A 12851-nucleotide genomic window follows, 5' to 3' on the forward strand; every position below is an offset into this window, starting at 1 on the left:
AACGCATCTCATTTGCCTCAGTGCTGCTGCCTATGTGTGATGTTGACAGAATACTTAAATATTTGGAAAAGGATACAAAATAAACTTCGTACTGTAGACCTAAGCATTCCCAAATGGCCAAAGTAAGGACTCAAACCAATCACGTATTTCCATTGGCAGGAAGAAAAACTACAATAATCTGGAACATCTGGGTATGATTTAACCACTAGAGGGTGTAAAAACAGCACAGTGAAAAGTTTGCCGCCAGCAATTAACAGCATTTAGAGCTTGAAGGAGCAAAGACCTACAAACAAGTGAAGGAGTAGGACGTTACATAAAGTGAAAGAAAGGGTAAGTTATTTCCACAGAATTTCTAGCAGGCCTACTGTCATCACATGATAAGAAGCCCTAAAAATAAAACTCCGCTTTGCTACTTCTGCTAAAGGAAAATACCATGCTTTTAAAAAGCACAGCACAAGTATTTACAGCAAAGAACTGCAATGGGAAAGAGCAAGATAGAGACTTGCACTCACTAGCTTAAATCCAGCTCCTAAACTAAGGAAATCTGACACAATTGCTCCTGCATCTCATGATCACTTTGTTACAAGGTCAGGATCCCTGCACATATTCCTGCACCACTTCCTTCCTCCTTCCCCAGTGCAGAATGACAGGTGATGGATCAGCCACTGCTGTCTCTCCCACACCAGCCCCAGTCTGTAGCAACAGAAAACTTCTTTCTCTGTTGCTATCATGTCAGAGGTTCCCAATCAGATTAGCTAAAAGCCTTGAAACCTCATTAGTGAAAACCAGACCTGAATTTAAGCCACTTCAGGGCCTAAAGCAAGACAGAAGGACAAACACCACACATGAAGATGTTACCAAGAGCAGGGGAAGAAAAAAAAGAAGGAAAAAAAAAAAACAGCCAAAAAAATATTTTTACAAGTATTTGCTAAAATGAAAACACCCCAGTTAAACTGAAGCTGTTTATCCACTAGGAAATTTCCATAAAGCTACCTGCCATCTGAAATATATATGCACACTTGATAACACACATTACTTCCTATGCTCACCCATACAGAGCCCTCCAGGGCTGCCCAGGCTGTAATTCTCATTTCACACCCTGGCTGCTGTAGAGCTTCCTGTGCCCCACTCCACTGATCTGGTGACCTGCCAGCAACAGCAGTTCTGGACTTCCAAATCAGAAGAGTTAAGGGATGAGAAAGAGAAAACCTGTGAATCAAGACATACTGGTAGTCACTGAAATGATCCTGAAGACACCCTAAATGGGTAGGTACAGTGAAGCACAAAATAGGGTGCAGAGGGTACCACCGGAATGGAAAAGCTGAAAGCAGATATGAACGACCTTAAGGATCTGGGACCAGCTCTGCCTCTCAACCTAGCATACCTTACTTAGCCTGGATAGAGTAGGAACACAACTCTCACAGCATACCAGCATGTAATATTTATTTGTGCTAGTTAACAGTTTAATATATCCCAGTAGACATTCTGAATAATTTCCTCCTATATGGAAATTCATACACACATTACAAGCACCAAAGATTCAAGCTCTTCAACTGCTGAGGCTGCACCACACTGCACTTCCTTCATAAAAACATCTCCTGTTAAAGCTGTTGCTACATACACCCAGGCCTCATCAAGATATGATGAAAATTTTCTTTATATAGCAGTACCTCAGAGTATTAAAGAATTTGAGTTTGGTTTTGTTATTTGCTCATTACTGAGATGTGCTGCGTTATTGATTTTCCGTGCATATTAATTTCCTCTTACACTGGTTCATACTCTGCTTTGCAATAGCACTGCAGAACACTGAAAAACACTATTCTAAGAAGGGAGATTTAGCATGTGACAGTTGTATCTTACAACCCATTAAATTTCATTTGTTCCAAAGCATCTCCTCCTTCCGTTGTGCAAATTCATCAAACTGGGATTTCTCTGTCTTCTGCTAGAAGGCAAGAGAATGCTTACAGATGCAATGCACTGAACAGTATAATTTTTACCGCTGTAGAAGGAGAACATCCTGAATAAGAGCAAGGGGCAGGGAGGGGTCCCTGCAGGACAGGAAGACAAGACAAGTTCATAAATACTAGAAACAACGCAATGGGACGTGCCAGTCCCTACTCTACTAGCAAAGCAGACTCTCACAACAACTCAGTGTTGTTTTGCTCCCCAGATGCTAGAATTATAGCAATAAGTATAAAACAGAGCCGTGTGTGTGCTGGCACTGAACATCTACATTCATTAACACTGAGGAGATACAGTGGGAGCTTAGGACAGGGATTTTAAGTTACAATGTTTTTAAGAATAAAGAATTTCCTGAGCCATGGGTAATGTGGATCTTGTTTAACCCCTTACCAGGCACACTGCCACATACTGCTGGAGGCCATAAAAAACATTCAGTTTACCACATATATCTCCACAAGCATTCTGCAATAGAAAAAAACAATTTCCACTCCATAACAAGACAGCCAGGAAGCTATCGGACAAAACATCCGTAAGTGTAGAGACATGCGTATACACATTTACTGCAATCAGACTCTTACTTGATTGTCTCTTGCTGGGTATCCATGATAACCTGAAGTCAGAGGCTCGTTCTGCAAGACAAGAAAAAGAGTGAATGTAGGAGTTACAAGGCATAGAAACCAAGGAATTAGGCATCTGTCTTAACTCAGCCAAAAACAAGAACCTGCATGAAATGGGGGAAGATTGAGCTAAGATTAAAGTATTCTGCTAACTTCCTATTTTCCATGTAAGCCAATATACCTAAAATTCATTTTCAACTGCATATGCCAAATTGTGCAGAAGGAAAAGACAAAAAAATTCAAAGCCATAAAGTAAGCATAAATTAATCCTACCTTACCCTCTAATTTCAGTTGTGCATAATTTTTGTTAATTTTCCAAAGAATTTTTATACGCAAACTTTATTTAGTACCACAAAAACTGAATAAAACAGAACATAAAATTAAAGAAGCTACTGCCCACCTTGCCCTGTCTTGAAGGAATGTTCCCCTAAATATTAGCCATTAAAGTGTTGATTTTCTCCTTTTCAAAAATATACTACTAATAGTTTAACAAAAACTTAAAAAGCAGTCAGTGTATCTTCAAACACCCTGGTAAACCTGAGCAATACCTCACACACTCCCAACAGGACGTCAAACCCACAGACTTTCTTCCTTCACCCCCAGAAGGGACCCTGAGCCTATACATTTTGTGTTATTGGCAGCCCCTCACCCTGCTCTGTGGGAAAACATGAACATCCAACACTTCTGGAATTTCTCTGTAAAACTCCCAGACTTGTCTCTATTTTAGCAGTGTAGCAAGAATTAAGATAACATACTTCACAATGCTTCCTAAGTGTTTATTTATGTTTCTTAATTTATTTTCTGTTACTCTCCGTCCAACACCTCCTATGTGAAATGAGGAGAGGGCACTCACAAGAAGTGTCCCACACGTGCGTCTTTGTCTGAGTGGAGGATAAACTAAACTAGACAAAGCGCATACCAATTCCAGCCTGGTACCCCTGTGCATTCACAAGCAACTCCCGGCAGAATACTAGGGGGAAAGGAGGCAGCCACCCTCCACAAACAGTTTGTAAGTCCGTTCCTATCTCTTGTTATGACTTGTGAGGAGGAACTCCTAACTCTGCCCTCACTTTCTCCAGCAGCACTTGGGGGAAGACGGGGGGGTGGGGGCCAGGCAGAGGCCCAAGGGGAAGACCCTGACAAAACACAGCAAAACAATTCCAATTTGTCAAAAGCAACAATAATCTGGGCATGTAGCTGACAGAGATGTATGACTGCTGTCAGGAAGAGGTTTTGTTGAGGTGCTTTCGGTTTTGTGCTGGGATATTTGGGTTAAACAGGCCAGCTCCTACCAGGAAGAGCTCTTCTGCCCTAACATAGGGCATGTGGCCGCTGGCACAATTTCACAGTTTACACAAGACACTTACACACAACTTCCACTAAAAAGCAAGACGCTAATATTTCAATACAGGGACTAGCAATGCTATTTTAAGTTTATATTCATCCTCCCTCTCTTCCTTTTTACCTCAAACCTGCCCAGGGGATTCTCCATGGAAACTTGCCAGGAAACATCCAGCCTCTCTCCTCAGGCTCTCACGCACGCACAGTGTGAGAGCTTCAAGGACAACAAAACTTGTGGCAGCCAGTTTTCAGGGATTAACAGTAATTAATTAGGTTGACCACCCTGTGAGTACATTCTTCTCAAATACTAATAACCAGCAAGCAGGTAAAGCACAAACCCCCACAAATAATACAGAAACAAAAGAGAAGACACAGAAGTTGGAAGAAGCAAGTGAAGACTGCCAGCCACAGCACCACCCAAAGCTTTTGTGTTTTAACTGTGAACTTCATTAACAACCAAGCAACGTCACGATGAAGACGCACAGCTAAGTATTTTTCTCCCCCAATGTAAGCAGACATTGTAAGTACTGTGATTCTCACACACACTGCAGTTTACCAACTTAGAGAAAAGTGCCATAAATGTCCACCTTATATCAGGAGATATGGTCTTCTCCTGAAAGACCATTCCAGGTATGCTTAATAGTACTTGTGTACACACACCTGCTAGGTCAGTACCTCAAACACACTTGTGTACCAGTCTCTCTCAGCACCTTGGAAACCAGAAAAATTTCCAAAGGGAGAATAAGGAATAAATGGAGAAGTTGCCCCTACAGATACCAAAGATAAGGGCAGTGAACACAAGCAGAAAGTTATAATGAAGAAAGGGAAAAGAACCTGTTATTTTGAACATGATGTTCTTCACATCAGGGACTAACAAAAGGGACTGTCACCACAGAGCTGTGACAGAAAAGAGACAAAACTGAACTTTGTGGGATTTCCTGAAGTCAAAGGACCTGGATGCCCAGAAAACACCTCTAGAAACAGTTTTTGTAAGTAGAAGCAAATCATTAGAGTGTAAAAAGGAAGAAAAAAGACAATGACAAAGATCTGAGGGCAGTCTACAGTACGTAAGAGGTCAGAAAGAAACAAGAAAAACTAAGTGGAAGGGAAAAAAAAAACAACCAAAAAACAGCCAGCAGTCTCCACACTGTTTTTTGAACAACAAACCTCCCACATCAGACTAAAAATGTTTGAGGGATATGGTTGTATCAGAAGGTGAAAGAAGAGGTGAAAGTAGATTACATTAGGAAAGCAAGAATTTGGAGAAAGCAGAGGTTACACAGAGGGTAGCAGCTGGAGCGTTAAGGTCACAAAAAGGCCAAAGATATCTCTGTTGTTCATACATCGATGCTACCACCAAGTACTGAACTCTGCAAAATCCCTGCTGTGCGTATCATTGCTCTAATTGAACTTCACTCTCCAAGAGAAGGCAGGAAGCGCCTAGGGAAACCGTCTCCCGCCAATAATCTCCAGTGCTGCCAATTTTACAGGTCACTAATGGTGAATCCGGGGCCTGCTGCACGATTATTCCATACGGAGTTTGCTTTTGTTGAAAACTAAACAGAGCAAGAAGTGAAAGTGTTAAACTCCTGCAACTGGAACAGGACAGTCCAGCAACATCCAGACAGAAAGCCTCCGCTAGTTAGCAGGCAACCTAAGGCACCAGAGGCTGGGGATACAGCTCAATCGCCTCCTCTGACTGCACATGCACAAAACTAATCTCACAAAATGGAAGCAAAAAGAGAGAGGGGGAAGGTTTGATTCTGATAAATACCCTGCCCACAAATATGGAGGGACCCTACCTTCTGGCAGCAGCCTGGTGGGAGAGGGAATCCCCAGATAACTCCATCTCTCTCACAGCTCCCTCCTGCCAATTACATTTCTCTTATGATACCAACATGCAACCAGACATTCGTAAAGAAATTGAGTTAGGCAGCGCTAGCCTGTGAAATCAAATCAAACTGACACTGGGATGTTTCATTACTTTGTTTACCACTGACAGGCATTTCTCAGGCACTTGTGACTTGCTTTAGAGTGGGGAGAAAAACACCAGAAGCTAATACAGTACACCAGCTTTCTGCAACACATACTGTGATTTTATTCCAACCATATCCACGATCTCATGCATGGGCTTCCACACTTCCATAAGATGTGTGAGCATAGTGGTTGTACTCCACTAACAGTCTCTGTGCTGGCCAACTGGATTTCACAGGATGAAAATCACAAGTCAGTCAGATCCTCTAAGCCTTTAACCCTGCTTTCCCTTTACCTCAAATTTCCCTCCTCCTTTAATTTCCCAGGCTTGCTAACACAAGTTCTTCTATTGGCCTGCCACAAACTGCAAGGTACTGTCTCAGGTTTACAAGGTAAACACAGTACAGCCATTTGCAGATGACTGAAGAGCAAAGGAGGCACTCCTGCACTAGCAGAACAGCCAGGCCTTGGGGTTGTCAGGTTTTTTTGACACCTCTCAACTTGATAAGTTTTAGAAGTTGCTGAATTAAACACATCTTGAAAACATGAGGAATTGTCGATAAACCAGAACACCAGTAAAAAGTGATCAGCTCTGCAGGTGCTATTGACTTTTGAAAGGTCACAGATGACTGGAGTAGAGTCAACCCTCTAGAGGAAATGTCACACCTGTAACACCTAACGGAAGGTCTGAAAGGCCTCTTACCCTTTCCTTAAAAATTAAACTAAATTTTACCTTAAAGAGGCAATAATTCTCTTTGACCTAACTTGACCCTGGAACAAATCAATTTTACATCAGGGACTCGCCATTTTGCCAGATGCAGCAATCAGTGAGGCCTGATTAGCAATTGTTTCTTGACAGCCAAACTAAACCCAAAACCTGCAGACTACAACTCTGCTGGTAGGAACTGTTACCTTAGTGAGTTCATCCATATTTCTGCAGCCAGAGAATCAATTCCTGCTGAATGTAAGCTTCAATTTGAAGCATTAAGTCCTTTCAGTTGCAAAGATAACCTCAGAAACATGACCAAGCAATCTCTTCCCTGGATCTGTGGCATGCCTGCTTTCCTGACAATGCTGGGAAAAGTGAAGTTAATGCAATTCCTTCGAGTTTCACAACTACCACCTTCCAGATCTGAACAACAGCAGCAAAACCAACAGAACATTTCATCTACCTCTCCTCTGACTACCCCAAGATCTACTGGTAGCGCAGCTGCCTGGTGGCTTGGACAGAAGTGGCAAAGGCTCTGGAAAGCCAGAAACCCCTGGACTACACAGAGCAATGAAATAAAGGCAACAAGAAATTACTTGTTCCTCCTGAAAGCAAAATGAGATTTTGAAGTGAGATACCACAAGCTACGCATTTATCAGACTTGTGTTAGACAAACAGAAGCTGGAGAAAAAAAAAAAAAAAAACTAGAAGAGAAAAAAACGGGGAAAAAAGGCTGAAAACACTGGCAACAAAGCTATTAATCTGAAAGTGACAGTTGCGAAAAAGCAAAGCTCGCAAGCCAGACAGAAATCCGAGCACTGTTCACTACAGCCCAGTGATTTCACCATCTTTTTTGCTTTTTCTTGCATGGCAGAAAAGACAGAAACCCTGTGCTGGGGGAGGTAGGGGTCTTGAAAAAGGCTTTTTAGTACTTTTGTTAGTACTCTGCCACAGTTAAACTGTAAATGACTTGACCTTAACAGTTACCAAGAAAATATTCTTCATCAGACCCTTATTGCAAATCCAAATTATTGCATACAAACAAAAAGGAAACACCCATTTCTTTGTCCAAGCATATCTAATGCCTTCAGTCTGCCTTGTTAATTGTGTGTGCCATCTCCCTACCCCAAACTGTGGATAAAATTAATGAGAAAAGTAGCATCTAAGGGTGAATTACCAATTATTAATGAAAAATTGAACTAAAGTAGTTTTTAAGCGGATCTTAATGTCACCCATCTCCCTCGATACTTACCCTAATTTGATATATAGCTCTTGCTAATCACTCTGCAGTTCCAATAACTGCATCTATAGTGTGGGATGCTTCCCCTTCAGCTGTCTTCACTTTCAATTAAACTTGCTTCTCAGCTTTGGCCCGTTTCCAGACACAGAGACATCATCTAGCAAAGGACTTCCATTTATTTGCTTCCTTGTTAGTATCCTGACATCAACAGTCTGTATGATTTTCTGGATGAAAGTACAGGACTTATATTTTATTCCTTACCCACCCCTTGTACACTTTCCTTACCCCTTGTACGCTTTCTTTAAAGTGTACAAGGGGACTAAAAGCCCAAGTGTTTGATGAAAGGTGCCACACCAAGTACACTGTGCTGCTGCTGCCCTTGATGGCTGGGAAGACACAGGCCAGCTAGCACAGCCCTGGCTTCCCAGGCCCACCCAAATGACTGCAGCCACTTCTTGAGGGACAGAAAACCAGTGGTGCCACCGCCCGTGCAGCACACTGGCCGCAGGGGACTGATGCTGGCAGCTGCACCCATGGGAGCATGCAAGCGCCCACTGGCTCCCCTGCCCCAGGGCCTGGAGGCCAGGGCCTAGCGGAGGCTGGGATGGAGGCCCATCCGGCCCCTCTTCCTTCCTGGAATTCTGGCCCTGTTGCTGCAGCAACGGCAGCCTCTGGCCTGGCCCCCCCACCCCGCTCCAGGTTTCCCCTTCTCCTAAAAATATCTTTTTTCAGCAGGAGCCGGCAGGACACCAGAAGCGTGGTACAGGAGAGCTCCTGTGCTGGGCCCCTGCCGCCCCACCGGGCTCCAGATCTCCCAAGGGGACAGCCGATGGCATGGCGTTCCTACCTCTGGCCTCCCACCCGCTTCAGCCCCCCCAGCACAAGGGGGTCCCTGCCCTGGGCGCCCACACCAGCCTCAAGGCTTCTCAAACCCATGTCTCTCCCACCCAGACACCCTCCCCTGCAGCGGGGACACGGCAGCCCACAGCCCCCGGCAGCCCTGAACCCACTGCGGGGCCCGCAGGCCCAGCTGGAGGGAGGCCAGGCCCGCCAGAGTCTCCCTGGGCGGGAAGCCCAGTGACACAGTAAAGATGAGAAAGGAAGGTGATGTCAGATTAATAAAAATAGCCTTCTGCCCCAACCAGAGTTTGAACAGTTCGGAGCAACTAACCAGGCAAGCCCATGACCTGACCAGCAAGACAGAACAGGGCGACTTTGGGGGCGGCTGCATCCCTGTTAAACAGAGCCCCAGCGAAGCTGCCCGAACATGTCAGCGTGATTTCCTGTATTTGAGATACATATTTTCTTAACCACAACCTCCTGGCACTTCTGTTCCACAAAACCCTATACATACTACAGGAACAGTAACTGTTTGGTATAGCAGAAGGGAATACACATAAATGTACCTCTGACCAAACCACACAGAAAGATGGTATTTAAACTTCCAGGTCCGTTAAAAATTTCAGTATGCTAAAAGTTTACAAGTGCACACTCAGGTTTTAAGCTGATAGCATCCGTATGAAGTTAGAATACGGACGTCTAATTTTGCAGAGAGAAGGGGGACTTTCATACACAGAAAGCACTTCCACAGCTAAAATGGAACAGCTAAAAAAAACCAACTCTGTAAAATACTTTGATAACAATGCAGATTCTTCCCTGACCTTTCTTTCTTTCCTCTTTTTTTTTTTTTTTTTTTTTTAATAATGAAAGTAGCTTTCTGGAGATCAGAAGCAGCTTTCCAACAACTGAGTTTTTAATTTTCGAGACCAACCAAGAGGTGTTTTCAGCTTCCAAAAGATATGAGATTTCATTATTTTAGTGTTATTTCAATGTGCAAAACACACTTTTTTTTTAACTACATACAGCACCATCCTCTTTATGCTCTGGGCATAAAGGAAATACAGCCTGCTTCTGCTGGTCTGTGACCTATGTTGGCAACAATAGATCCAGTGTGAGTTAAAGCCTCTGGGAATACTGTGCACAGTGTGACGTCTATGATCCATCAAATGCAAGGACACTCTGCATGCACAGAAGTCAATAGCACAGAATATTGATTTCCCTCCTCTTTTACTACGCAGAAGCATTTTTAAATGGCAGCTCATCTTCACTTCTACACTTCCTCAACAGGAACAGGACAGGGCTCATAACAAGGCTTTAAAATCCAGCACTGGGGGCACCTTTGGATCCCATAATTGTTGTATGGGGCTAAGGAAGCATTTCCCACATAATTCATGCTAAGCCACTCATTACAGGGCAACATGCTCAAGGCATGAAAATCTGGCTTGCTCAAACATGACAGCTACAAGCTTTTGCAAGGTGAAGAGGACTATGGAGGTTTGTCTTAGTAGATGGTTTCATTACTTCTGCTTTCTAAAAAAACAGGATGGAGAACACAGGAGAGAACAAGATGAGGGAGATGACAGACCTCAGATCCATAAGGGAATTCAGTTGATCACAAGCTTCTTGGCTGATTTTACTGACACTCAGAAGCTGTTGTTCAAAGGCTAAAAGGAGAGTACTCCTACTTTCCAGAATGAAATAATATGTTACATTACCTGCAGAAGAGAAGGCTGAAACTTACTTCTTGGTTGGGTGTGAAGAGGCTGTGATATAAAATTGAACCTGCCTTGCTTTTAGGGAAACTGGCACACAAAAAAATAGAGGCACAACAGTACATGACTCAGATGAAATCATGCTATATACCAACTGCTGCTGGCAGATAGGTGCAGGAGAAATTTTCTGTGCCCTGGACATGCTGGCCTGATTGCATAAGCTGCCCTAGATAGTTAGAGAAATTATTTTCCCAAGTTTGCATTACAAACCAGCTTCCCTTTCCCCAAAGACATAATTTCATCAAGCAGCCTAGCCAAATGCAGTTTCATATCCGGGGCACTCCAAGTGCCCACAGCCAGCCTGAGAAAGGAGAGAAAGCAGGCAGGCTGACGGGCCAGACCTGTAATGACAAAGGGTTAAAAAGTCTGGAGAATGGAGAAAGCACAGGGCTTGGGGCACAGGGTGAAGAAAAGGCAGGCTTCAGGAGCCCCTCGGCAGCCAGGGCTGTTTCTGATTAAGCCTGCAGGATTGTGGAGCTGCACAGGAAGCGCCGGGGGGGGCTAGGGGTCTCGGCCACCGCCATCCCAAACATACTAGAAATCTTTGTGTTCCAGCAGCACCATCTGGAAACAGTTAGCCAGAAACAACTCCCAGGCCTTCCCTCCCGAAATTTAAAAAAAAAAAAATAAAAAAATAAAAAAAAAATCCATTCTTAAGACCGTTAACCCCGGCCTCTTCATCCCCCTCCTGGAAAGCTGCTCTCCCTGCAACAGTGGGAAACAAAAGGGCATCTATAAAAGGGAATGAACCCCCCTCAAGTGCTGCAAGGGCAATGTGCACAGTGTGGGAGCTCCCTCTGCTCACTGGGGGCACCCCAAAGTAGCACCACAAGGGACAGAGAAAAAACAAACCCTCCGTCTCCTGGGCAGCACAATGCTTCAGAAGCAGCCATGGTGAAAGAGCATCCAGGGCACTACCTGCACCTAGTAAGACCAACGTGGGGAAAACATGGACCATGAGCCACTCTGCAGCTAGAATATTCCCAAATGGGAGTCACGCGTGTTGAGGGTTCACCCTGAATTCTGGCCCTGTGGAAGCTCTCACTTCTGTGCTATAAACGAGCACATGTATGTGAGAGAAACCACTCCAGCAAAGATTAATATTCCAGACACATGCAAGAGATTTAATTCTGTTCTTAAGAGGACAGAAAGACAGCAATGCAAAGCACATCATCGTGGCAATGCTCCCCTGCTGCCTCGGAGGTAGCAAGAATCAGAAGGGTGACAGACTGATGCAGCCATTTCCAATCCCTGAAAGGGCTCCTTCTGATAAAGGGCTAGTACAGCCCATTAGTGCCTCAGCACATGTCCTGGAGACAAAGAGGGTGTCTGTCTCCAAAACGCCATTCATTAGTACTTTAAAAGGCAAAAGGAGAGGTCATGACTATTGAATTTTACCAGAATAAATCCCCACGTAACAGTTTGTTAGAGAGGTACTCCCCTTCCAAAGGTTGCCATCTCCACGATGAAGGAAAGCCTGCAGGGCTTTTACCGTTCCCTCCTTGCCTTTACCTTTATTCACCTCTCCCACACACATCAGGATTTTTCAGGGTTTTTCTTCTAATTAGACACCCAAGTGCTACACACTTACCTACAAAAATGTAGAAACATACCAAAACAAAATCAAAGCCAACCTTTCAACATCCCAATTAAGCAATTACATATGAAAAGTAACTTAAGTGATTTCTGCTACAACACAATGCCATTTCACTACAGAAAACACACCTCTGCTTTTCTTCTGACACCCATCCTGTAACTAAGCGCTGCCATCTCTTTATAGGCCACTGACAGTCTGGATGGCATGTGGCCACATGCCAAGGCCCTCTATAACCAGGGTGCAATTCATAAAAAATTTTAAAAAAGTCTTAAAATAGCAGGTTTTCTCAGCCATTAACCAAGGACTCCTTGGAATCCACTGCTGTTACACAGATCTCCTCACTGATCCTGTAAAGCTAACTACTGCTAAACATGATTGCCCCAAGATGGTAGCACAGTTGCGGTCACACCTTACTGACCATATAAAAAGGGAGAAATCCTGCCTAAGCTACCAGAAATACCCACCCTAGACAAACTGTCCAGCATGGCAGGCTATAGATGATGCCCTGACCTAGTCAAATAACTTTTGCTGGAGGAATGAAGCATCCCTGTGTAGGCAATTGTCACAGCTAAAAAGGGAACAGGGAGGAAAGCAGCACTAATCAAAGAATCTCCATTCCTCCCAAAGGATGAACGGTTTTGAGAGGAGTTTCAGTATGTGCTTTGCTTCAAAGTTTTAAGAGAAAGGAAGAAAGACCTGCCCTTCATTTGGAAGGTCACATCCAAAGAGTCGGGACAGTGCTCTGCACAGAGGAAGATTCAAAACAAAACATGACTCACCCCAACTATGGGGACAAAAT

The 12851-nt window shown here is 43.9% G+C and overlaps 1 protein-coding gene across 7 annotated transcripts in view; it reads right to left on the reverse strand.

Moving 5' to 3' along the window:
- The window catches only part of RBFOX2 (RNA binding fox-1 homolog 2), a 176068-nt gene that overhangs the window by 134407 nt on the left and 28810 nt on the right, over positions 1–12851 (reverse strand). For all 7 annotated transcript variants that reach the window (XM_080392913.1, XM_080392907.1, XM_080392912.1 and 4 more), the window contains exon 2: positions 2541–2591. In XM_080392913.1, the coding sequence (XP_080249039.1) occupies positions 2541–2591 (51 nt within the window). The remainder of the gene's footprint in view (positions 1–2540; positions 2592–12851) is intronic.

This window comes from Falco punctatus, assembly GCF_963210335.1.
Source record: "Falco punctatus genome assembly, chromosome: 6".
NCBI classification, from domain to species: Eukaryota; Metazoa; Chordata; class Aves; order Falconiformes; family Falconidae; genus Falco; species Falco punctatus.